General features: G+C 40.0%; 5 protein-coding genes across 7 annotated transcripts; 3 read left to right on the plus strand and 2 right to left on the minus strand.

The window, feature by feature from the left end:
- The first annotated feature begins 450 nt into the window (after window positions 1-450).
- On the plus strand, window positions 451-2,250 carry LOC122036739 (GDSL esterase/lipase At1g09390-like). The gene is made up of 5 exons (XM_042596144.1): window positions 451-775; window positions 844-1,029; window positions 1,132-1,292; window positions 1,365-1,635; window positions 1,715-2,250. Exons 1-5 carry the CDS (start codon window positions 550-552, stop codon window positions 1,945-1,947), a joined length of 1,077 nt encoding a protein of 358 aa, XP_042452078.1. The 5' UTR covers window positions 451-549; the 3' UTR covers window positions 1,948-2,250.
- A 1,395-nt stretch (window positions 2,251-3,645) lies between these two features.
- LOC122036732 (S-adenosylmethionine synthase-like) lies at window positions 3,646-5,346 on the plus strand. The gene is made up of 2 exons (XM_042596135.1): window positions 3,646-3,802; window positions 3,990-5,346. The coding sequence occupies exon 2, from the start codon at window positions 4,008-4,010 to the stop codon at window positions 5,190-5,192; it is 1,185 nt and encodes a 394-aa protein (XP_042452069.1). The 5' UTR covers window positions 3,646-3,802; window positions 3,990-4,007; the 3' UTR covers window positions 5,193-5,346.
- A 2,144-nt stretch (window positions 5,347-7,490) lies between these two features.
- On the plus strand, window positions 7,491-10,007 carry LOC122036733 (protein CHUP1, chloroplastic-like). 2 transcript variants are annotated; one of them, XM_042596137.1, is made up of 8 exons: window positions 7,491-7,667; window positions 7,933-8,353; window positions 8,442-8,807; window positions 8,885-9,016; window positions 9,107-9,288; window positions 9,361-9,472; window positions 9,544-9,675; window positions 9,752-10,007. In XM_042596137.1, the coding sequence occupies exons 1-8, from the start codon at window positions 7,576-7,578 to the stop codon at window positions 9,833-9,835; spliced, it is 1,521 nt and encodes a 506-aa protein (XP_042452071.1). In that variant the 5' UTR covers window positions 7,491-7,575; the 3' UTR covers window positions 9,836-10,007. The 2 variants fall into 2 exon arrangements, with proteins under 2 accessions (XP_042452071.1, XP_042452070.1); XM_042596136.1 differs by having other exon boundaries at window positions 7,493-7,667; window positions 7,930-8,353.
- Window positions 10,008-10,222: 215 nt separating this feature from the next.
- Window positions 10,223-12,633, minus strand: LOC122036734 (guanosine deaminase-like). 2 transcript variants are annotated; one of them, XM_042596139.1, is made up of 5 exons: window positions 12,309-12,628; window positions 11,608-11,667; window positions 11,228-11,418; window positions 10,610-10,714; window positions 10,223-10,525 (listed from the first exon to the last, which is right to left on the minus strand). In XM_042596139.1, the coding sequence occupies exons 1-5, from the start codon at window positions 12,322-12,324 to the stop codon at window positions 10,337-10,339; spliced, it is 561 nt and encodes a 186-aa protein (XP_042452073.1). In that variant the 5' UTR covers window positions 12,325-12,628; the 3' UTR covers window positions 10,223-10,336. The 2 variants fall into 2 exon arrangements, with proteins under 2 accessions (XP_042452073.1, XP_042452072.1); XM_042596138.1 differs by having other exon boundaries at window positions 10,223-10,714; window positions 12,309-12,633.
- A 168-nt stretch (window positions 12,634-12,801) lies between these two features.
- Window positions 12,802-13,576, minus strand: LOC122036731 (agamous-like MADS-box protein AGL80). Its single transcript, XM_042596134.1, has one exon. It carries the CDS (start codon window positions 13,574-13,576, stop codon window positions 12,875-12,877), a length of 702 nt encoding a protein of 233 aa, XP_042452068.1. The 3' UTR covers window positions 12,802-12,874.
- Window positions 13,577-22,290: the final 8,714 nt, after the last annotated feature.

Here is a 22,290-nt window from a genome sequence, read left to right on the forward strand (position 1 = left end):
TTAATTCTTATATTTTCTGCAGAAAATCAACGCCAATATTCTGGGAAAAAACGACTGCTGTAATAAGGAAGATTAATTAAAGTATGTGGTCAAATGCAAAATTCAATCAAAATTTGGCGCCCACGCGCCTTAATAATGTCGCTTAGCTGTCATGACCAGACAGGAGATACGGTTGCTCACTCAGTAGAGAGTGGGCCCCAGAGGATTCTGCATCGTAAACATTGGACCCACAATCTCTCGCTAATCAAGGATCTGCTACAGATCTATGACTAGCCATTGTGGTTTCTTAGGCCACGGGATCCAGCGTCCGTACGTCACCATAATCCATCGCATTACAGCCACTACTAGTTTTCTGTTGTCTGTCTCGTATGATACAGGTCTGCCCACCGTCACGGATCCATCTCTTTTCCCGCCACGGCTTCACGTGCGTGTCAGCGTCACGCATTTGGGTGCCCAAATCGCACTCTCGCGCCGTGTCCTCTCCTCCTCGCAACGGCGTTAAAATGGACGGAGAGACGCGAGGCGAAGGCGCTATCGGAGCTCTGACCGATGGGCATCGCCTCCGCGTGTATCCTCGCGCTCTCGCTGCTTCCGGCATTGGCCACGGCGGCTTGCGGCCGTCGCCCCGTCATCTTCAACTTCGGCGACTCCAATTCCGACACCGGCGGCCTCGCCGCCGGCCTCGGTTTCGTCCTCCCCCACTTGGAGGGCCGCGCCTTCTTCCTCCTCCCCTCCGGTCGCCTCTGCGACGGGCGCCTGGTCATCGACTTCCTCTGTGAGTAAACCCTAATTTTTTCCCCCATTTCTGTCGGGCCGGGACACTAATCGACGCGATGACGCAAGGTGAGGCGTTGAACACCAGCTACTTGAGCCCGTACATGGAGCCTCTGGGATCGGATTTCCGGAACGGAGCCAACTTCGCGATAGTCGGCTCCACCACGCGGCCGCCGGAGTTGCCCTTCGCATTGGCCGTCCAAGTGCGACAGTTCCTCCGCTTCAAGATGCGATCCTTGTACCTCCTCGCCCAAGGTCGAATCTTCTCAATCCTTGCTGAACCCTAGATCTTAGATCATTTCATTTACTTGTGAGCTCGCCATTAATTCTTTGCTTGCGTTGATTTCTATATCGAAGGCGCGACGAAACTGATCGACGAACAGGGTTTTCAGAACGCGCTATACGCAATTGACATAGGGCAGAACGATTTAGCAGCGGCATTCTCTGCAAACCTAAGTTTTGCTCATGTTGTGCAAAGAATCCCATCCGTCGTCGACGAGATCAAGAAAGCTATCGAGGCAAGTTCTTGTTTCATATGCAAAGAAAAACTAGCTCCGATCATTGATTACAGTTTGGTGCTCTGAATGCAGACGCTGTATGAGAATGGAGGCAGGCACTTCTGGGTACACAGCACCGGACCCTTTGGCTGCTTGCCTCAGAAGCTCGCGCTACCGCGAAAGGTTAACAGCAACCTCGATCGACATGGATGCTTGATCACCTACAATGACGCTGCCAAGGAATTCAACGCTCGCTTGAGCGTTCTTTGCGATGAACTCAACGCCAAGCTGTTGAATGCGACCATTGTTTATACTGATATCTACTCAATCAAGTATGATCTCATTGCCAACTACACCAAATACGGTGAGCCTCGAGCTTCATCATCAAAGATCTCAAAACTTGTATTCCATTCAACTACAGAACTTGATGATCGGTGTTGCAGGCTTTGAGTCTGCACTGATGGCGTGCTGTGGACACGGGGGGCCTCCCTACAACTTCAATCAAAACGTGGAGTGTGGTGCTTATGGATCACAGGTTTGCGCCATTGGTTCCAAGTATGTCAACTGGGATGGGATTCATTATACAGAGGCTGCAAATGCTTTAGTGGCTTCCAAAATACTGACAACAGAGTTCTCGAAGCCAAAGCTTAGATTTGATTACTTTTGTGCTGCCTAATTTTGTGTTCTCCTGACTTTTCCTTCAAACTCACTGAATAATGAATCCCAAGGAATGATTGATTCTTGTAGCTTCTTCAACAATAAAGCTTTAACAGAGAAGAAGATTGAATGATATTAGTACCTTTTGCATTCCAGAAATTGTAATGCAAGAGAAAAGTTAAATACGACGTAAACAAATGTAATCTCCTTCTCTTTGTAGGAGTGAGCACACTCTAAAATGTGATGTAATCTCTCATGGCGCAAACAATGGATTGTAACATGTTTTATGTTTTAAAAATATCAAAAAAGAGCATTCTATGTATATTTTAAATTCAGATAATTAGATCAAACAATCCGACTAATATCGATTTAATATCATGAAAATTTTACATTAACTATTAGGGTAAATTGATATTGAAAATTTTACATTAACTATCAGGTAAATTTAAAAGTAGAAGAGTTCATATAATGATCCAGTCATTTAAATTAGGAGGTGAATTTCTTGTACTGTCATTATTTTTATTTTATTGATAATATACAGAAATATTGTTATCATGTAATTTTAACATCATGAGTTTGAGTAGAAATAATTTTTTAATATAAAATGTAAAGTAAATAATTCAATCTTTCTTTGGGATCTAGGCGAGTTTTGTGCACCAGACTTTTTTTATTTTATTGATTTGTTATCTAATTTTGACTAAAATTAGAGCTAAGATAATTTTAGTTAATATTAAAATAATTTTAACTAGCTTCCTAGTAGGTTTAACTATTGGAGTTGTGGGAGAAATTGTGATTAGTAAATTTTAACTGATATAAAAATGTTTTTAATGTTTTTTAATATTTAACCATAATAGAATTAAGGGACGTTTATTTATATATTTTTTATTCTACAACTGAAATTAAATATTGTTGCTTGCATGACACGTGGCTTCCGCGAAGGCAAGTTTCACACAATGACACAAGATATGTGCAAGAATGAGGTTGGCAAATAGATAATTATAAAAAAAAAAACATTTCTAAAAGGTACAATTTTAAATACTAACTAAAACTATGCATAAAAAAAGACAATTCACTGTCAAGAATTACTTTCCTAATAAATTGCTTTTCTGTATAAAAAAATCATGGAGTTTACTTGAGTGGAATAATAAAAAAGCTAAAAAAGGACGAGTTGAAAAGTTTTCCAAAATAACAATCGAAAAAACAAATTTTAAACTTCAATAAGGACCAAAAAGATATAATAAATTGCTAATCTTCCCGGATTCTCGTCTAGTTACATCCGGGCCATATGAAAAGTCAAAACGCTAGTCCACAATTCACCTACTATTTTTAAATTTCCAATTTCCTTTAAACTACTTTGACCGGGTGAATAAAGCACGCCACAAAACGGCTTATTTCTCACATTTCTTTTTTTCTTTTTTAAAAGAAAAGAAAACGATGTGGTTTTTTTTTTTTGATGTTGTGAGTGGTAGACTATGCCTGTCTTGTGTTCCGAGACTTACATTGGATCCTTAAATTTATGGTGCGCTTGGTCCGAGCCCAATAAATCGGGGTTGGTGAGGCAAGGTGCCGGCTACCATCGGTGACGCGACCACCTGTCGGTGAAGACACGTTGCTATCGCCACCTGTCTCGGACTCCCGTCCACCGTCAGACAAGAGGAGTAGGAATCGGACGGTGGGGATTAAATATTCGTCCGCGTTATGGGTTGGTGGGCGCCCGTCGGCAACTCCGCGCCTATAAATATGCGCCGGTGTTCGGCCACCGAGAAATCGTGAAAGGGGATCTCCACTTGGCGGAAGCAGCGGAGAGAGAAGGAGGCGGCAGATCAGGCTTCAGATCTCTCGTCTTCTCCCTTCGCGTTCCGTGTTTCCTTGAGGTGAGTCGTCTTGCTTCAGATCTGCGTCCTCGCTGTGATTTCTTTGGGTTTGATTTGGTTGGAATCGGTAGGGTTTGTGGGTTTTCCTTGTGAATGATTCGATCTGACCTAGGTTTTGATTGAAGAGCTTGATTATTTCTGTTTCTTGATGAAAAATGTTGTGATGCTTTTTTCTGTGATGATTCAGCGAGTCGATCAGTCCAAGATGGCGGACACCTTCCTTTTCACCTCTGAATCTGTCAACGAGGGGCACCCCGACAAGCTCTGCGACCAGATCTCTGATGCGGTGCTCGACGCTTGCCTTGAGCAGGACCCCGACAGCAAAGTTGCCTGCGAAACCTGCACCAAGACCAACATGGTCATGGTCTTTGGAGAGATCACTACCAAGGCTGATGTTGACTATGAGAAGATTGTCCGCGCCACCTGCCGTTCCATTGGTTTCATTTCCGACGATGTCGGCCTTGACGCGGACCGCTGCAACGTGCTTATGTACATCGAGCAGCAGTCCCCCGACATCGCCCAGGGCGTTCACGGACACTTCACCAAGCGCCCGGAGGAGATCGGTGCCGGTGACCAGGGGCACATGTTTGGCTATGCGACCGATGAGTCCCCTGAGCTGATGCCCCTCAGCCATGTCCTTGCCACGAAGCTGGGCGCTCGCCTCACCGAAGTCCGCAAGAACGGAACTTGCGCTTGGCTGAGGCCGGATGGCAAGACTCAGGTGACAGTGGAGTACCGCAACGACAATGGTGCCATGATTCCCATCCGTGTCCACACCGTCCTCATCTCCACCCAACACGACGAGACAGTGACCAACGATGAGATTGCGGCTGACCTCAAGGAGCACGTCATCAAGCCCGTCATCCCGGAGCAATATCTTGACGAGAAGACAATCTTCCATCTGAACCCCTCCGGCCGCTTCGTCATCGGCGGGCCTCACGGCGACGCTGGGCTCACCGGTCGCAAAATCATCATCGATACCTATGGCGGCTGGGGCGCACACGGCGGTGGTGCCTTCTCCGGCAAGGATCCCACCAAGGTCGACCGCAGCGGTGCCTACATCGCCAGGCAGGCCGCTAAGAGCATCGTGGCCAATGGGCTCGCCCGCCGTTGCATCGTGCAGGTCTCCTACGCCATCGGCGTGCCTGAACCCCTCTCTGTTTTCGTCGACACCTACGGAACAGGGAAGATCCCTGATAAGGAGATACTGCAGATCGTGAAGGAGAATTTTGACTTCAGGCCAGGCATGATCACCATTAACCTCGACCTGAAGAGGGGCGGCCACAGGTTCCTGAAGACGGCAGCCTACGGACATTTTGGCAGGGACGACCCAGACTTCACCTGGGAAGTAGTCAAGCCCCTCAAGTGGGAAAAACCATCTGATGCCTAAATTTGATCTTGTCCTACTGCTGGCGATGCATACGAACTATGAATTTTATGTCGAATGTGCTGTGTGGTTTGTCTTCTTTGTTTTTTTTTTTCGTTTACTACAAGTTTGTACTTGAACAATAATTTGGAATCTGAAACAAATTTAGTGGCTGCAATTGTTGGACGGAAGAGGCAGTGTATGGAAAGAGCACAACACCGTCCTGTCTTGTGCCTTCCTCCCTCCTTGCCTGCATTCGCATACTTCACCACCCTTTCTTCTGCTTTTGTGCTTTTGTTGGCGTGCAAATGCCCCAAAGGATGAATGCATCTATGATGGCTCATTGAAAATGGACAATTTGGTAAGTCATCTGTGCTACAGCAAGTGCTAATACAAATAAAGGCACGACAGAATTAACTTTTTAAGTCATCTTCGATGTAAATAGAATGAGTTGATAGATATACTTTCTATTTTAAATTTTGATGGATGAGTTATGAACAATACTTATTCAAATTTGTCTCATTGAATATTTATCTTCTGTTTCTTGCCCCTAAACTAAAAGAAACAAAATAAAGGTGATTCATATTACAAATTTATTTAAAATGACAAAAAGGGTAATTTTTTTAAAAATAGGCGTGAATAGTAAAATTATTATAAAAATAGATAAAAAAAAGTAAATTTTTTATGAGATTAGGTGAGAGTAATTAAGGATTTAAACCCCGGTATTTATTATTTATTAATTTTTTTCTCATAGTCAAGATTTCCTAACATTTTACATTTCTGGGATTTAAATTTCGCTTGTATTTTTTTTTATATAATCCGGATTTAAATTCTTGCAGCTTGTTAAATTCTTTTACATAGCTGAGATTTAAATTCTAGTGCATTACTTTTTTTAAGATCCAAATTTTTTAATTCCCATTAAGTTTTATTTTTAAAAAAAATTCAAATTCGTAATAAATTTATAAAAAAATTTACAAAGTTAAATTGTTTAATTAAGATTCTAATTAATAAGACTAATTTATAAAATTTATTTAAATAATAATAATTATTATTTATAATATATTTATCAAATTGATTCCTACCCCACATATTTTGTCTATTTTTTTTATACACAATCCCCTATCTAGGTGGATTGTTTATAACAAGGGTAAATTTTTTATAATAGGCATGAATAGTAAACTTATTATGAAAATAGGGGATTAGGTGAGAATAATTCATAGTCGGTATGTGAAAATTTTAAATTTTATTGTTGCACAGATAGTAAGTGAAATTAATTTAGCAGTATTTAATATTAATTAAGAAAATTTTAGTTTAATATGAATTTAGTAGTATTTAATATTATGAGATTTTATTTTAATATTAATTTAGTAATTTTTTGTATTTTAATTTAGCAATATTAAATATGATGTTTGACGTATAAATATAAAGTGTTTGTACCATATGTAATTTTTATATTAGATTTGTATTATAATTTGTTAGTAATTTAGTTATATATGTTTTTACTTTTTTTTTTTTATTAAGCATAATGTAGTTAGTACATTTAGTTTATTATTAAATAAAATTTTGATGAGTCTAAAATAACCTTATCTAGTACACTTTAATTTCCTTGAATTTAAAATTAATGAAAAGTATTAATTTAAGGATGTGAAAAATAGAGTTTATGCTAATGTCCGGCACCCTTCTACTACTCGACGCAATTCAACGACAATCCAACTCACCATCTTTAGGCTCTGTTTGAAATGACATCTGAACTCACAAATCTCTATTATTTGAGGTGCACTCGACACCCACCTGATTCAAACCCTAAACTTGTTCCAATCTCAAGGAGTAGAAGCTACTTCTTGTCTCTTCTTCCAATCCAAGCCAATTAAAATCCTGTCTATGGCATTATCTGGCACCCAGAGACTAGACTAGTTGGTGTGCAAAAATGACAAACCAGTTCGAGAACAGAGGGGAAAATTGACCATTTTCATGCCTAATTTAAAGGTCTTGTTCGGAATGAATCAAAACAATCATGATATGGACTTTTAGTCAAAAGAGCTACAGATTCTGATTTTATTTTGCTCAAGTTTAATATCTTTGCTGGACCATGTTTTTGAAGTTGAAGATGGATGATTACTGATCATATCCCTGTAGAAATCATCTGCACAATTTTGTCTTTTTGGCCAAATACTAAGCATCCATGAATTCAGGTGGTTTAGATGAATTCAGACACAATTTTGAAGGTGGAGTTAGGTCTGGTGGGGTGGTTGGGTGATGAAGAGAGGGTAAAAGGAGGTTAGCACATTGCAATCAGTGACCATGTTTTTCACTCTCACCTCTTTAATTTGTCTCTTAATACAGAGAGAGCAGGACAAGTGCAACAAGCTTGCTGCATTCTTTTCTAGCTTCAGCCTTCAGTTAATCAATGATGCCCAATCCATCAGCTTTCACCAACCTCTCTCTCCTCTCTCACTTCGCAGACAGGGATTGTGCCACCCATATCTCTCTTCCATGCAGGTACTCTTCACCCCCACCCCCCTGTGAACTGTCAGAAATGGCAATGAACTTGTTTGGCTACATGCATGCAATCTTTCTTTACTTTACTGGAGCTTGGTTAAAGCCAAGCATGTGAATGAACAGTCATGGTTCATAGAATTTAGTAGCTTCTGGCCAAGATTTCTGTAGGCCATGGAGTAGAGGAATCATAGATTAAACTTGATGAGACATTAAATTGCATGAAATCCGAAGTTTTATAATTTTTGTCTTCTTTGTTCTTCAGTAGCTACAATTTTGAGGCAGCAGTGGTTGATCCAAGCAAAGTAATGAAGCAGGAGCTCCAAAGCAGAGCCAGGGTGGTCTCAAGATCAACGAAGGATTCTCCGAGAGCAGAGGCAGATAAAGGGTCCCCTCCAATGCTTAAGCCTAGGCCGAAACCTACTGATGTGTACACAAACAGCAGCACCAGCTTGAACTTGGCCAAAAGATCTCTCCACTTCAACAAGCTGAGGCCAGGCACCAACAAGGCCAAGGAGTTGGAGAGTAGACTTGATGAGAGTGAGAGAATGGTGGTGGAGCTGCACAAGGAAGTGGCAGGGTTGAAAGCTGAGGTTGATAAGTTGAAGGTGAGGAATGTTGAGTTGGAGTCAGAAAACAAAAGGCTGCACCAACATCTTGTTGCAGCAGAAGCAAAGAATATCAATAAGGTTTGTTTGCTCTTTCTGCATGTCAAGTTATGGATCATGCTTTCTTTGTGTTTGATAGAATGAGGCTCATCTTTTTTCATTTGAGTAGTCAATAGTGTTGGAGCTTGTTCAGCAAAACTCAAAGAATGCCAAAGAATTAGAGATTCATGGGAGCAATACTTGCAAGAGCCATTCTTTGGCACAAGTTCAACCAAAACTTGTGAACAAGATGCCAATTCCTTCCATATTGACTTCCAAAGCTCTGCCACCGCCGCCGCCTCCTCCTCCGCCTCACAATGATTTAGGAAGAATTGCAGTGAGTAAGCCTTCTGCTCTAGTTCAACTATACCATTCACTAAATAAGCGAGATGGGAAACAAGGCTCCTTGAGCAATGGGTGTTCCTCTAGTCTATCTAGCAATGTACACAGTGGCATTGTCGGAGAACTTCAGCATCGATCGGCTCATCTGTTAGCGGTAAGACTCCTATCGTTTGTGTTTGATTCACCAATCTTTTGTTTTGATACTTCATAATGAAATATCTTCTTTCACAGATTAAGGCAGATGTTGAAACAAAAGGGCAGCTCATCAAACACCTCATAGAGAAGGTGCAATCCTCATCTTTCTCTAATATGGAAGATGTTCTAAGTTTTGTCGATTGGCTCGATGGACAACTCTCCACATTGGTAAGTCTTGTAATGGAGTTATTGTAGTCTGAATTGAAAAATTCGATTAAAAAGAAAAAGTTGTGACTCACTATATGATCTCTTGAATAGGCTGATGAGAGAGCTGTGTTGAAGCACTTCGACTGGCCTGAAAAGAAAGCTGATGCACTGCGTGAAGCCGCAGTTGAATTCCGCGACCTAAAGCAACTCGAAGCTCAAGTTTCATCTTTGAAGGATGATCCCTCTTTGCCATGTGAGACAACCCTGAAAAAGATCTCAAACTTGCTAGATAAGTGAGTACTATCTGATCACCATCAATTGTATCACACAAAATTTGTGCTTATTTATACTAATGATGTTACAAGATTGGAGCGAGGCGTCGATCAAGTGATCAAGTTGAGGAATTCAAATATGGTGTTATATAGGGAGTTCAAAATCCCGACTGATTGGCTGTTAGATTCTGGAATGGTTTGCAAGGTATGGCTCTATCTTTATCAGTTTGATCAATGAACAGATGAAATGCAAATCAACTCAATATTATTGCACAGATGAAGCAGCTGTCTGTGAAGCTTGCAAGGTGCTACCTGAGCAGAGTGTCAATCGAGCTCGAATCATTTCGGGAATCTGCACAAGAGGCACTTCTCTTTCAGGGGGTGAGGTTTGCTTATAGAGCACACCAGGCAAGTTCATATCTGATCTTAAGACCTCACTCCTCTTATGAGCATATGTAATCCGCTCTGTGTTATTTTATTGCAGTTTGCAGGAGGACTCGACTCGGAGCTGATGATCACCATTGAGGAATTGAAGAAGAAGGTTGAATTGCAAGGTACAACAAAGTAGAACAATTTCATGGAATGAGAGAGTCAGTTTATGTAATCAGATTTTGAGAAAGTGATCAAGGTTTTGCAAGAAGGATAGTTATGAAGATTGATGACTATAACTAGGCTCAGAATTGGATGAAAAGAGAATATGATTACAAAATATGAATTTGCAATAAAAAAATTGAAATGAAGCCTGGGTCAAACAAGAGAAAAAGATGCATATTTTACATGCTCAATAAATTTTCTCTAAAATATATGAGATTGTCCTAGATTTTGCAACATAGAAGAAGAGTCTGAATCCACTTTTTGCAGTTCATCCTGAAGAAACTAGTTGCAACTTTTAACATAAATACAACCACCTTTTGGAAAGGAAACTTGATGGATGAACTGAAAACACCAATGAAAATGCATAAACATGAATAGAAATCAGTGTATAATCAGTATTCACAACAGCAGTTTACAATGCTTGTTCATCATTTTGAATATAGAAGACCTTTCAGAAACAATTTAGCAGAGAGAATTAATACATCTGAAACTTTTCCTTAGTTTTCTCAAATACTTGTTCAGCAATGATGGCTCCATTGCCATCGGCGCGCTTAATCTCTAGATGAGCCTTCTGGTAGAATCCAGTGCCTCTGAGAGCATCGGCAATGAAATCGTCAAATCCAATAGCTATGGCAGCCTCTGCCTTTGCTCCATACACCAGTCTCTGCAATTGGAGTTCAAGTGAAACCAGATGAACACAGTCTAGAGGATAGATAAGCTCGAAGGGAAGTAGAGGAGTAACAACTACCTTGAGTCGCGAAAGGTGAATTGCGCCAAAGCACATTGGACAAGGCTCGCAGGAGGCATAGATCTCACAATCTGAAAGTTCGATCTTCCCGAGTTTCTTGCAGGCCTGCAACAATAAAAGTGCTGCATAACATGCTTACTCAAAGAGCCAATTACATAAACCTAAACTCGAGTAGCTAATTTTATCTCTGAATTAAGGTCAAACTGTGATGGAGGCATGCAGTAGGATTTGTACAAGAATACTAGATGCAATCACAATCAAGGAAATGATATCGATGATCCGGGGAAGACACCATGCCTCTGACTACTTATACATACTCTGAATGATGTCAAAAATTTCACAGAAAGAGAAACCGAATTGATTTTACAATCTAGTGAGTCGGAATTGCATACCGTTTCACCATTTCACCATGACAAAATTACGGTGCTGATTATATAGAAGAATTCACTATAATGGATAACATGACAATTTAAGCGGAACCTATCAGTTTCTTGTATTATGAATCGTACGCAAAATACTGAATCGATCATAAGCAGTTGAATATGTGAAGAAACTTTGCTAAGGATTCAAGAATCTTGTGAAGAAAAGTAAACAATTTAAGCCATCTAACACCCTTACCTCCCTTATCGCCGTCACCTCGGCATGAGCTGTAGGGTCTGAATGCTTCAGCACCATGTTATGACAACTAACGACGACTTCATCATTACGAACAACAACTGCACCAAATGGCCCCCCATCACCACATTCGATCCCGCAGTATGCCTCTCCAACAGCTTTCGATAAAAATTTATGGTCTCTATCTTGAACGACTACTCGGAACCATAGAATGTTGCACGAAAAAAGAAGTGGAATGAGAACAAAAAGGGTTGAGAAAACAAAACTGAAAAAGAAAGTGAAAGAAGAGCTCTTTCAAGGATCATCTTTCCTTGCACTCCACACCACAAATTCTACAACCAACAGATGATGCGGTTGACATATGTGCAATGCTGCTCAATTACCTTCATGGTGACCTGCAAACGCAGAAGCCACAGAGATGGTCCTGGCCTTCGATTCTACCACTGCAACCATAATTCAGAAAGAATAGCAAGCAACAACTGATGAGTGCCATGCGAAACATAATCGAGCAAAAGATCTGTGGTGGAGTGACACAATTTCTATGAATAATCAAATTGAATCCCTAATAAGTTTAAACAAGGTAAATCAACCAAAAGATAGCAGAAAGATAAAATTTTGATCGTTAGAAACTTCCATATTGTAGGTTATACTTGAAAAGAGAAATCTTAAGAGTGAAGAATTTTAGGGGGGAAAGCTAATCAGTCATTTGGGGAGGAAGAAGCTCCCAAATAATTTGTAGTTTCATCAGGAAAAACGTTTAACCCAATTTCTCCATGGATACTGATGAGACCAGGAACCCTAATGCAAAAGCACCGGACTAATTTTCAAGGAGAAATTGTTGAAGAGGACGACAGGATCCAGAATCAGAAGGATTTCGCCCAAATTTTACGACATCAACCGATGAAATTGACAGGCGATCCAAATCGATGAAGATAAAACGTCAAGATCGACACTTTCCGAATAAAGGCGGCGATTTTATGGGAAGATCCCACATCGGGATCTCCAAGAAGGCAACTTGCAAGACGCAGATCGTAAAAAGGGAAGAAAGACGAAAGGAAAAAAGCGACGAGACTACGAACCGTACCTTGCGCCTCTTCCATGGAAACTGGAATCGGACAAGGAGCCTCTCCGACGCAAATCCGTAAAAACCGAGATGGCTTAATGGCGATCGCTCGGCGGGCGTATATATAAACTGACGGATAGATTGACCACGAACAAGCAAACGAGAAGGACGCCAACGCCAAGTAACAAAATCTAGCAAGAAAGGGCAATGGAGCGCAGAAAAGAAGAGAAGAGGAAAAGATGTGCACGGTGTCCCTTCTTGCTCCAACGACCACAGATGCCCATTTCCTTCTTCCTTCCTCCTTTTTATTGTGTATTTTCGTTTTATTTTCTTGTTTTGAGATGGAGATCGAGCCCCAAATTATCGTTAAATTTACTATTTTTCAATCTTTTGCCAACTGTACGATTGTGAAGGTCGTTTTCTTCGCCTTTTAAAATGGATTTAATCGAAAAGATTGAATCTTTGAAACATGACGGTTGACTTTTAAAGCAAACTTTGACTAGTGAAAAAAAGGAAACATGAAACAAGAAGAAGATCGATAAAGCAAACTGTTGAGGGACCAGATTCTGAACTTGTATGAATTTGGATTAAGAGAACAAGGAGTCACTCCACCGGAAAGGATCGATTTTGGCGCTGGAGAATTGGTCGATATTGTGCAAGTTGCCGGCGACGGCGTGACTGTTGTGCACCGGCGCTGGAGCGTGAACTGGCGGGCTCGTGATCGTGCTCGAGAATGGCGGCGGCCAGTTGATATTATGCTGCAGAGTCATAGGAGCCGACGAAGGAGGTGGTGGTGCAGAGGTCACGGCCAGTTGCACGGCGAGTTCCTGCCTCCTCGCGGCGATCTCCTGGAGCTTGTTGTCGACGAGCAGCGAAAGCGAGTAGGCGTTCTCGATGCCGACGTCATGGAGACTCCGGCCGGAGAGGCCCTCGAAGAGGATCGCCGACATCTCGAGCTCGTGGTTGGCCAGCTGCTGGCGGCGGAGCTGGTCTCTCATCTTCGCGACGCGCTGGCGGAGGAACGCCTCCTGGCTGGTCATCTTCCGCAGCCGCTCGACCTCCGGCAACGCGCGAAAGCCTTGGAGCAACAGCGCCGCCTCGCGCCGCGACGGCCACGCCGCCGGGTGCAGAGGATCCTGAGGATCGTACACCACCGCAGCCGCCTCCACGCCGCAGAGCACCGTCATCTCCCGAACCTTCTTCATCAGGCCCTTGAGCCTCTTCCTGAGCGTCGTCCGGCGGGAGCCGGCGTTGGCGATCCTCACCAGCTTCACTTTGCACCTCGCCATCGCCGACAAAAAAACAGAGTACTCTGTTTCTCCTCCCATTCCTCTCCCTTAAATACTCGAAATTCCGCAACATATTTGTTTAGATTTGATTAAATTAATGGGGGGAAAGAGAAAAATTCATGCACATTAAGAATCAATTACTTTTATTGGATTTTCTTTTCATTTTATTTATATCACAAGGGGGCTTGATATTTGCATGGTAGCAAATATTGGAATATTTGGCAATAATGTTTTATTAATTGCATCAATTTTATATTTGAAATGAAAAAAAGGCAGACATTAAGTTGTAGGACTTTTTTTTATATTTAGTCAGTAAAAATATTATAAAATAATATATAAGAAATATTTTTATAATAAAAAATAAAAATAAAATAAATATTCTGTTTCTTATCTTTTATAATGTATAAGAAATAGTTTTTAATAATCTTAAGGCCCATAATTGAGTTGGGCCTGTAGATCGAGCCCAGTACACAATGTCGATGCCTTTGTTCCCAAGTGCTGCTCCCTCGGTCTGCAACTGCAAGGGAGAGCCTGTCTTGCTTCTTATTCTCGTTTCTGCATCGGCGATTTCACGGTCATTCGCTGTGTTTCCAAGGTATTGTTCATAGATGGCATGGCAAGAATTAGCTTTTGATGATTAAACAATGAAAACGTCACCTTTTGGTGTGATTTCACTTATTTAGTGTTATAAATGTTGTGAATTATGATGATGCACGGGTGTTTGATCGCAATCGGACAGATATCGCTTTTCCAAGGTCGGTTATGCAAGAACCAGTGTCATTGCAATGCTGGTGAATTTGGTAGCTGAAACTTTATTGAAATTTGGTTTCTGGATTATGTTATTGGTACTTAGACTGGTATAAGAAGTGTTTTTGACTGTGTGAAGTTCCTCTTCATATTGACATTTCAGGTTTATCATCACAATTCTTAGAGGTTTATTAAGGTTTTAGCAGTTGTCAAAGAATGCCTAAGGAGGGTTAATCTTTCATGGTGATGTTGGGTCCTTGATAACCTTGTCTGCCTCACATGGGCAGGGATCGAAGAACGATTTAATTGACCAATGCGAGGCGAATAGTAACTTCCAGCTGTTGATGTTTATTCTAACAAAAGATCTCTAGCTCTCACCTTTTTTTTTCTAAGCTGTTAATTGTCCCTATATTGAACTGATATCAGCTGGGATGATGTTCAGAAGCTAAATTGGGAGGTTACAGTCAAAGAGTTCTTTTCATCCTATTTTAGGTATTGTCTTCATATATTTTCATAATGTGAGTGTCTGGGGAATAGAAATTAGGGTGCTGAAACATCCTTGATACGGTGATGAAGAGGGCCCCACTAAAGGAGTGTCAAAGCGGGAAAAAGCCTGCTAACATGGAGGTCAAGGTCAAAAATAGAGGAAGGCCCTGGTCGGCCGATCGGATGAGATGATCAGGAGCCCCCGGTCGGCTGGGCAAGGACATGGAACGACAACTGGAGTAAGCAACAATTTGTGACAGGCCAATCCTCGCTAATCGAATGGCATGGCTGGTCGGACAAAGGTAATCACTGGCAATCAAGAAGCAAAGAAGGGGACTGTCCAACAGCTCCAAAAGGCACGACCGAACGGAAACAGCTAGTCCGAGTGGCCACTGGTCGGCCTACAGTGAGACCTCTTGCATATCTCATCGTACCCTTTTGGAGGTTTGCCCCACTAACAACAGAGTATGTCCAGCAGATAAATCGTACTTTAGAAACTTCCAGTTTGTAACATCAGTGATTTGTATGCTCACTTAAGGAAAGGTGTTAGGGATACTTTTTGACTCGTTTTTTCCTAGAACACTTTGGAAAACGTGCATATGCTTTGAGATGCGTGCATAAACGCTACACTATAAAAGGGGTTCTCATCCACAGGCAGAGGTATGCGATGCTTCACTGTTGAACATGCTTTTGCTACAGTACTTTTTCTATATTTGTGTGGATCACTGACTTGAGCGTCAGAGGGTCAACGCCGAAAACCCCTTCCCGACCCGACACTAATGTCGTTCGTGTTGCAAGACCGCATGGAGTCTTCGCCTTGTTAACCTTCGAACCACATCCTCAACTTGCCATCTTTTCCACTTTCAAACAGGATCAATCCTAATCTATTATCATGGCACATTTAGTTTTTGTTTTCCTTTCTCAGCTGACCTTCCCACACCAAATTATTCTTCCCGTAGTATTTATTAATGTTCTTCTCTTTTCTACCATGTTTAAGCTTATCCACTTAAGGGCACTATGGCACTTATTATGCCCTTGTATAGTGGCTAGATGTTCATTTTTCAGAAATCAGGTTATTGGCCTACTTGGTTTCATTTAACTTCTTATTTAGATACTTAAATATTCTCACATTGCAACTTTTCCATTTTCTCTTGCCAATATTAGATGCCACTGATAGCTCTTTTAGCCATATTAACGTCTTAAAAATTTTTAGATTACGACTTACATTTTTTTGTACAACATTTATTGCTTGATACTTTGTACTAATTTTCTGTTCTGCCCTATATTTCCTCCTATGGATTTGTTACTGGTTACACTGAGTATCAAGGGTAAATGAGATTATCTGATTGCAAATTTGAATATTTTTGCATAAGTAAACAAACTACCAATACCTCATCCATGGTTTATTGCTTTGTTATGGAAATTTATCGAACAACCTAATAGATTTTTACTAAATATATCAGAACAAACAAGTCGTATGTATCACAGCTACACCTTGTCTGAATGCCTGATACTTTTGTAGTTCACAAATATGGTTACTTTCTCAATTGAAATTTCATTCAAAAAAAATTTGGTTATGCTGCTTTCATATTCTCATTGAATTACTTATCCCTAGCATTCTGATTTTATTGATTTTAAAGTTCATTATGTACAATTTGTATGCAGCATAAACAAAAGTCTTTGATTTTGTTAAAATACTTTCTTGTAGATAATCCATTGGCAAACTGGTTAATTATCTGTTGATCTGTCTCACTCGCAAAGTTTCTTATAGATATGAAATCATGCTTAGATGATGTTATCACTTTGTATCATATTGTGCTGCGTAGCCACGTGATTGACCTCTCCTTTGTTTTCATTCATAACAATAGTACTGGCAACCGGAGTTTTCTGGATAATAGCATTGATATCGATCAGTTCAGAGTATTTCAGTCCCATATAACCTTTCTTTTCTATGCATACTTGCTGATGCCACCTTGCTAAATGAAAAGCAGTTCTTAAATTTGTCTCGGACAACAATGAATTTGCTCGGTCAATATTCATGATACCAAACTTTGTTTTCACTGGTGGACCAAAGCATTTCCTTATGCATTTACGTCTACTTGAAGCTAACATTGAAAAGTCGATTGAGAGCTTATTAACAATTCATTTTTTAGGTATAACTGATGAATGAATGTACAGATATAACTGAAACTTGATGTCTTTTTTTCATAGAAAAAATATTTTTGTACTATTTCTTTAAATTGGATAGATAGTAGAGAACTTAGATGTCACAGTAGCATGCGATGGAATCTACGTTCACTGAATTGCCAAATATTTCCATCTCTGTCAATCGATCTCCTCTATCTTGTTCAAGCAATCCCAACAAAATATGCTGACACTTCACCTTCGAGATAGATATCTAAGTAAATCTTTCAGTCTACTGCAATGATGGCATACTCTTCGGTGGTCCTAAATTTCCATTTGCCACCAGCGAGCACTACTATTGAATTATATGAACAATTCATGTACCAATTCCTGAATAACACTCTCCAAAATATGAGGTGAAAGGTACTTCGTTTCATTATTTCCTTCATCTGTTGTTTGAAGTTGCTCGGTCCTATTCATGAAGTTTCATCATCTGAAAGTTCACTTTCTAGTTAAGGCAGTGGGGACAATTCTGTATCATTCTAGTTCATGCATGGACTTGTGACCCATTCATACTTCAACTAGTTCATATTTTTTTTGCAAGATTTCAACTGCTTGGACTTCTGCCTCGACTGCTGTTCATGTCATTATACTTTTGGCTTGAACAAAAACTTTTAGATTGTCTTCTTTGCGAGAAAACTTTCCGATCGCCTTCTTTTTTAAAGAAAAAAACTTTTAGGTTGTCTTGGTAGTGACGAGTGGTTATGCCGGCATTTTAAGGGCCTACAAGCACCACCATGATGCTGGAAGATTCAGCACTAAGCAGTGATCATTAATTATCATCTTTGTGACTGTTTGCTGGTCCCTTGATTGGATCAATTCCTTCTGTGTTACAACATGCAAACAGTGACCTAGAGATTTCGTATTCTCGTAGAACTCCTTGCTTACAGAAGTACATTGTTAGATAAATTAAGGAATTCAATCCAGGTCACAAGCTAGTGTCATGCCACCTAATAGAATACTCTTGCCGACAAATCTTTCTTTATGCATGCAATGAAAAAGTTTATTGTGCTTGCTTATGAAGAGATTAAATCTTGTGGAACTTGTTGTGTCTTCACTGACTTGATAAAATCATTTAACTGCTGGCTTCCTTTCTGTTACGGTTAATCTCTATGATTCCATTAGATATTTTCTCAGTGGAGAAGTGACACACACATCAAACAATATATGAAAAGCTAATCTTCCTTCAAATCGAAACACGTTTAAGTGATGGTAGAGGTACCAGTGCCACTTTCATTTACACTAAAGGGGATACGTGATTACTTAGGTGGTGTTGTGGGGGGAGTGGCCTTGTCAATCCTACTAGGATCATGCAATTAGTGGATGTATCATTTTATTCTTTCTTTCTTGTGACTCTGTTGTTGCCTTTTGCTTACTAAGGTCAATTGCCATCATTTCTTGGCCAGCCCCTCTCTCATTCACTCCTTCCATGAACAAAAAGCCATAGCACTTTGAGAACCACTAAATCAGTTCAGCACACACTCTGAATTTTTCATGAAGTAAAGCTTACTAATGCCTGTGGTTTAATTTGTGTAGGATCATCCTATGCAGCTCCTGCTGCTCCACAGAAAATAGAGTACAATGTGTTTAATTGTTACAGTATGAGGCTTGTTTGGTCTGATCCTTGAGAGTTTTGCTTCAGACTTGAGACAGTAGAAGACATAACCTTGGACCAGTGGAGCCCTTCCATTTTAATGCTCCAAACCAGTCACAATAATTAAGCTCATAGTCCAAATGTTCATGCTCTTCACCCGATTAATCTTGGAGATAGACGACCTTCCTCCTTGGTTCGTCTATTGGGTAAATTGTAAATTCGGAGCACGACCTATACACACTTAGAGGCCGACCTCTAGAATATTCATCTCTATTAGGATTCGAATTGTGATTCTCTTATTTGTTTGTTCCCCCAAGTGTTTTATTACTACACCACATCTAGATGTCCAAGCTTCACCTCATGGAGATAGACAAGCCTCCTCCTTCATTCCTGATGAATTCAGAGCACAACTTAGAATACTCATCTTTATCGGGAAGCCTGACTAATCTTGGAGGTAGACGGCTTCCACTTGATTCGTCTACTCGAAGCTCAATTTGAATCATGATCCTCTTATTTATTCCCCCAAGTGTTTTACCACTGCATCATGCCTGTATGTGGGACATCAAACTCCACTACTCTTAATTAGCAAGGGGGCCTCTGCCGTCGGACCACATCGTACGACATTTGCGGTGCTGCTCGATCGAGCATTCTCGAAAGCCATTTAAGAATCCCGACAGACGAGCGGAGCTGGATCCCCTAAACTTTAGGGCCCGACTGTTACATTTCTCAATCTCTATATCTCTCAATCTCTGGGAAACGTCCATTAGGAATGAATGGAACTCTCCTTTTGTCACCATCGATCCCCCCCTCAGCGAGGAGCACTCCCTCAATAGTCTTCTAGTGTGGAATGTGGACCACCTTCTTGACCTGGTTCTTTGTCCTTGTGGATTGCCTTTCCTCCCTCGAGGACAAGAAGGGATAAGGCCTGGGGCTCACGGCATTCTCCATCTAATGGCCACAAGAGGAGGACCAGATGAGGCTTGCCACATTGCTCCAACCTCGCTATCTTCCAGCTGTACCCAAGCAAACACCATCCATGCACCTCTAGTGTTCATATCACCCCTTTCTTTCTTTTCTTTTTTTTTCTTTCATGCATTATCGTCGTCGTCGTCGTCAAGTTGTATTTGTTCCTAGAGTCAGCTATAACTTTATGACAAATATGATTAAAATTCTCAATCTTTTTCATCTAAATTTGAGGCAGATGTCCATTTCTTGCCTTCTCCTTGTAATCGACAGCTGCATGTAGATTCTTCTCCATTCAGGGGTGGTTTTCCCACCTCATCATCATTTCCTAATTGTATTTGTCCTGAAAGTTATCGATAACTTTATAGCTAGCAAATCTTATTACGATCTCATAGAATTCCATTTGAATTCGAGGCCAACACCTATTTCTAGCCTCTCTTTTTTTTTTTTCTTCTACTAATAATTGATCTTTCAAGCACACAAGAAAGTTCAAGGCTGGTTAGTTTCTCCACATCATCATCATCATCGTCTTCCAACAATTAACGCAACCCTCAATCTTTTTCATCTGACGGCGACTTCTCTTGCTAACCTTGTTTTTTTACACTGTCTCCTTAGTCATATCCTTTTCTTCTCCTAATAATTGATAGCTGTATGCGGATTCCTGTCCAGTTACTGATCTTTCAGGCACAGAAGAAACTTCGACTGCAGTTTTTCGGCGCCATCATCATCGTCATCATCAGACTATCTTTCGACTATAACTGAAATTCGAGCACAGACATTCTCGTTTTAATCTTTGTTTCTACTCCAAACATTCATAGTGTTTTTAGTTTAATCCTTGTCTTCTCCCAATTATTGACTGACGGTTGCACGCAGATTATTCTCCTAATATCTTTTTCTTTTGTATTTAAATTTTTATTTTTCTTGACAGGAGCCGAGGTCATGAATTCATGTCACGAAAATAATCTAATATAAAGTAGGATAAGACTCTGTATAATAGATCATTTTCGACGACACACAAAGATGAGCAAACCAGATGCCATTTCAAATTTGGTTGTCCACATCCCATGCACAGTCTGTGCATGGAATATTTGCCTCTCAACAAGATTACAAACCGACACTTTTTTTTTTTTTTTTTGTATGGAATTAGTCAAAAGCCTCCATGAAGTTGATGATGACGATGACGATCAACTTTTTTACAATTTCTTTCGATTTTGTTGTTGTTGTTGTTATTGTATTTTTTTTTACTAATGTTAACTTGTATTAGATATATGTCGATGATGGAGAAAAACCAAGGATCAATCGAGAAGTAGTCCAAATGAATTGGATAGATGATTCTCTAAATCTAATTTTCTATTGGGGGAAATCGTCGGCATCAAACAGTTGGAGTTGCTCTTGTACAATCATCTGTGAGGACCATCACCTTTAATTTTAATTTAATTTAATTTTTTGTTATTGTTTTTTCCTTGAAAAACATATGTAAATTTAATTAATGGTGGGCCATTTATTTATTTGTTTGTTTATTAAAAAAATCACAATTAAAGGTCATTGTTTTATATTATAACGATTAATTAAAATTATTAAATTAAAACTTAAAATGGTACAATTAATTACCATGATAAAAAATGCATTTAGTGCCAAAAAATCAACTTTTTTTTCGAGTCATTTTAATAATAATAATAATAGAAATAGAGATTGTTTTTTTTTAGAAAGTCGTGATTGCGACAAATCTCGTGACAGCTAATTTAAAGCTTAATAAACGAGCTTTAAATATTAATTAACTTCTTCCTCACTCCAAACCATAAGCATTTAGTGGCCATGTCTTGTTCATGGACAAGTTGTGCCCCCTCACTTTTAGAGTCTTATGGTCACATTATCCGGTTGATATTCGAGAGTAATTCGATGTCACTCGAAGAGAGAACTGGTTTCACGATGCGCGGGATGAGAGTTCGATAGTAACTCCTTTGACGAATCAAAGAACAAGGCGCGGAAAAGAGATGCATAATGAGCTAACAATGCGGGGGGTGAGAAGGGTTGTTGCGCGGAGTCTCATGATTCATTAATGTTTTCGGCTGTGGAGTAGTTAGCTCGATTGCAACTAGAGAGACTTTGACAATAATTATCGGAGCTATTTATGCTCAATTGGACTCTTCTTAGAAAATAGGTTCATTTGTCTAATACCGTCGATTGATCATGATGGTGCAATTGAATCGCTTGATTTAACTACTCCGCCCCACTACTTGATTTTCAATCCAATCGATAGAATGACTTTGAGAAGGGGGAAGAGGGCCTGGATGATAAAGGTGTTTCTCTAATGGAGGGTCCCAATTTGATACAATTTGCGAAAAAGAAAAGAAAATTATAAGATGGGAATCCATTATTATGATATGATCCTTCTTGACAAGCTTCAATTTGTTTAATTTGATTTTTATAATTTGGATCACATGAATAAATATATAATTAAGCCACCGAAACCACAATTAATCATTGATGACAAATGGCATAAATTATAATTTGTTTAATTTATCGTGGAGCCATTAATTAGGGTTTAACTATTTGATATTAGTAACAATTTGAAGTGCGTTAGTCTTGGTGGATAAGTATTTGCGAACCGAATCGAGTTTTTAATTTTCAATTCTTTAATAATGGTGCGGAGTAACATAGTGAACCCGATCTTATTAAATCATTATTTATTCATTTTGAATGAAATTGACAAACTAAATGGATGGCTCGAGGATAGAAA

The sequence above is a fragment of the Zingiber officinale genome, unplaced genomic scaffold (genome assembly GCF_018446385.1).
Source record: "Zingiber officinale cultivar Zhangliang unplaced genomic scaffold, Zo_v1.1 ctg201, whole genome shotgun sequence".
NCBI classification, from domain to species: domain Eukaryota; kingdom Viridiplantae; phylum Streptophyta; class Magnoliopsida; order Zingiberales; family Zingiberaceae; genus Zingiber; species Zingiber officinale.

What these genes read in the sequence shown, in the direction of transcription:
- LOC122036732 (XM_042596135.1), top strand. Translation starts at nt 4,008, where the DNA reads ATGGCGGACACCTTCCTTTTCACCTCTGAATCTGTCAACGAGGGGCAC.
- LOC122036739 (XM_042596144.1), top strand. Translation starts at nt 550, where the DNA reads ATGGGCATCGCCTCCGCGTGTATCCTCGCGCTCTCGCTGCTTCCGGCA. An exon ending in CTTGTACCTCCTCGCCCAAG is followed by an intron (nt 1,030 to 1,131) that starts GTCGAATCTTCT and finishes TCTATATCGAAG; the next exon opens with GCGCGACGAAACTGATCGAC. An exon ending in TGCCAACTACACCAAATACG is followed by an intron (nt 1,636 to 1,714) that starts GTGAGCCTCGAG and finishes TCGGTGTTGCAG; the next exon opens with GCTTTGAGTCTGCACTGATG.
- LOC122036731 (XM_042596134.1), bottom strand. Translation starts at nt 13,576, where the DNA reads ATGGCGAGGTGCAAAGTGAAGCTGGTGAGGATCGCCAACGCCGGCTCC.
- LOC122036733 (XM_042596136.1), top strand. Translation starts at nt 7,576, where the DNA reads ATGATGCCCAATCCATCAGCTTTCACCAACCTCTCTCTCCTCTCTCAC. An exon ending in AAGCAAAGAATATCAATAAG is followed by an intron (nt 8,354 to 8,441) that starts GTTTGTTTGCTC and finishes TCATTTGAGTAG; the next exon opens with TCAATAGTGTTGGAGCTTGT. An exon ending in GATCGGCTCATCTGTTAGCG is followed by an intron (nt 8,808 to 8,884) that starts GTAAGACTCCTA and finishes CTTCTTTCACAG; the next exon opens with ATTAAGGCAGATGTTGAAAC.
- LOC122036734 (XM_042596138.1), bottom strand. An exon ending in GTTTGCAGGTCACCATGAAG is followed by an intron (nt 11,419 to 11,607) that starts GTAATTGAGCAG and finishes GGTTCCGAGTAG; the next exon opens with TCGTTCAAGATAGAGACCAT. An exon ending in AGGTGACGGCGATAAGGGAG is followed by an intron (nt 10,715 to 11,227) that starts GTAAGGGTGTTA and finishes TTATTGTTGCAG; the next exon opens with GCCTGCAAGAAACTCGGGAA.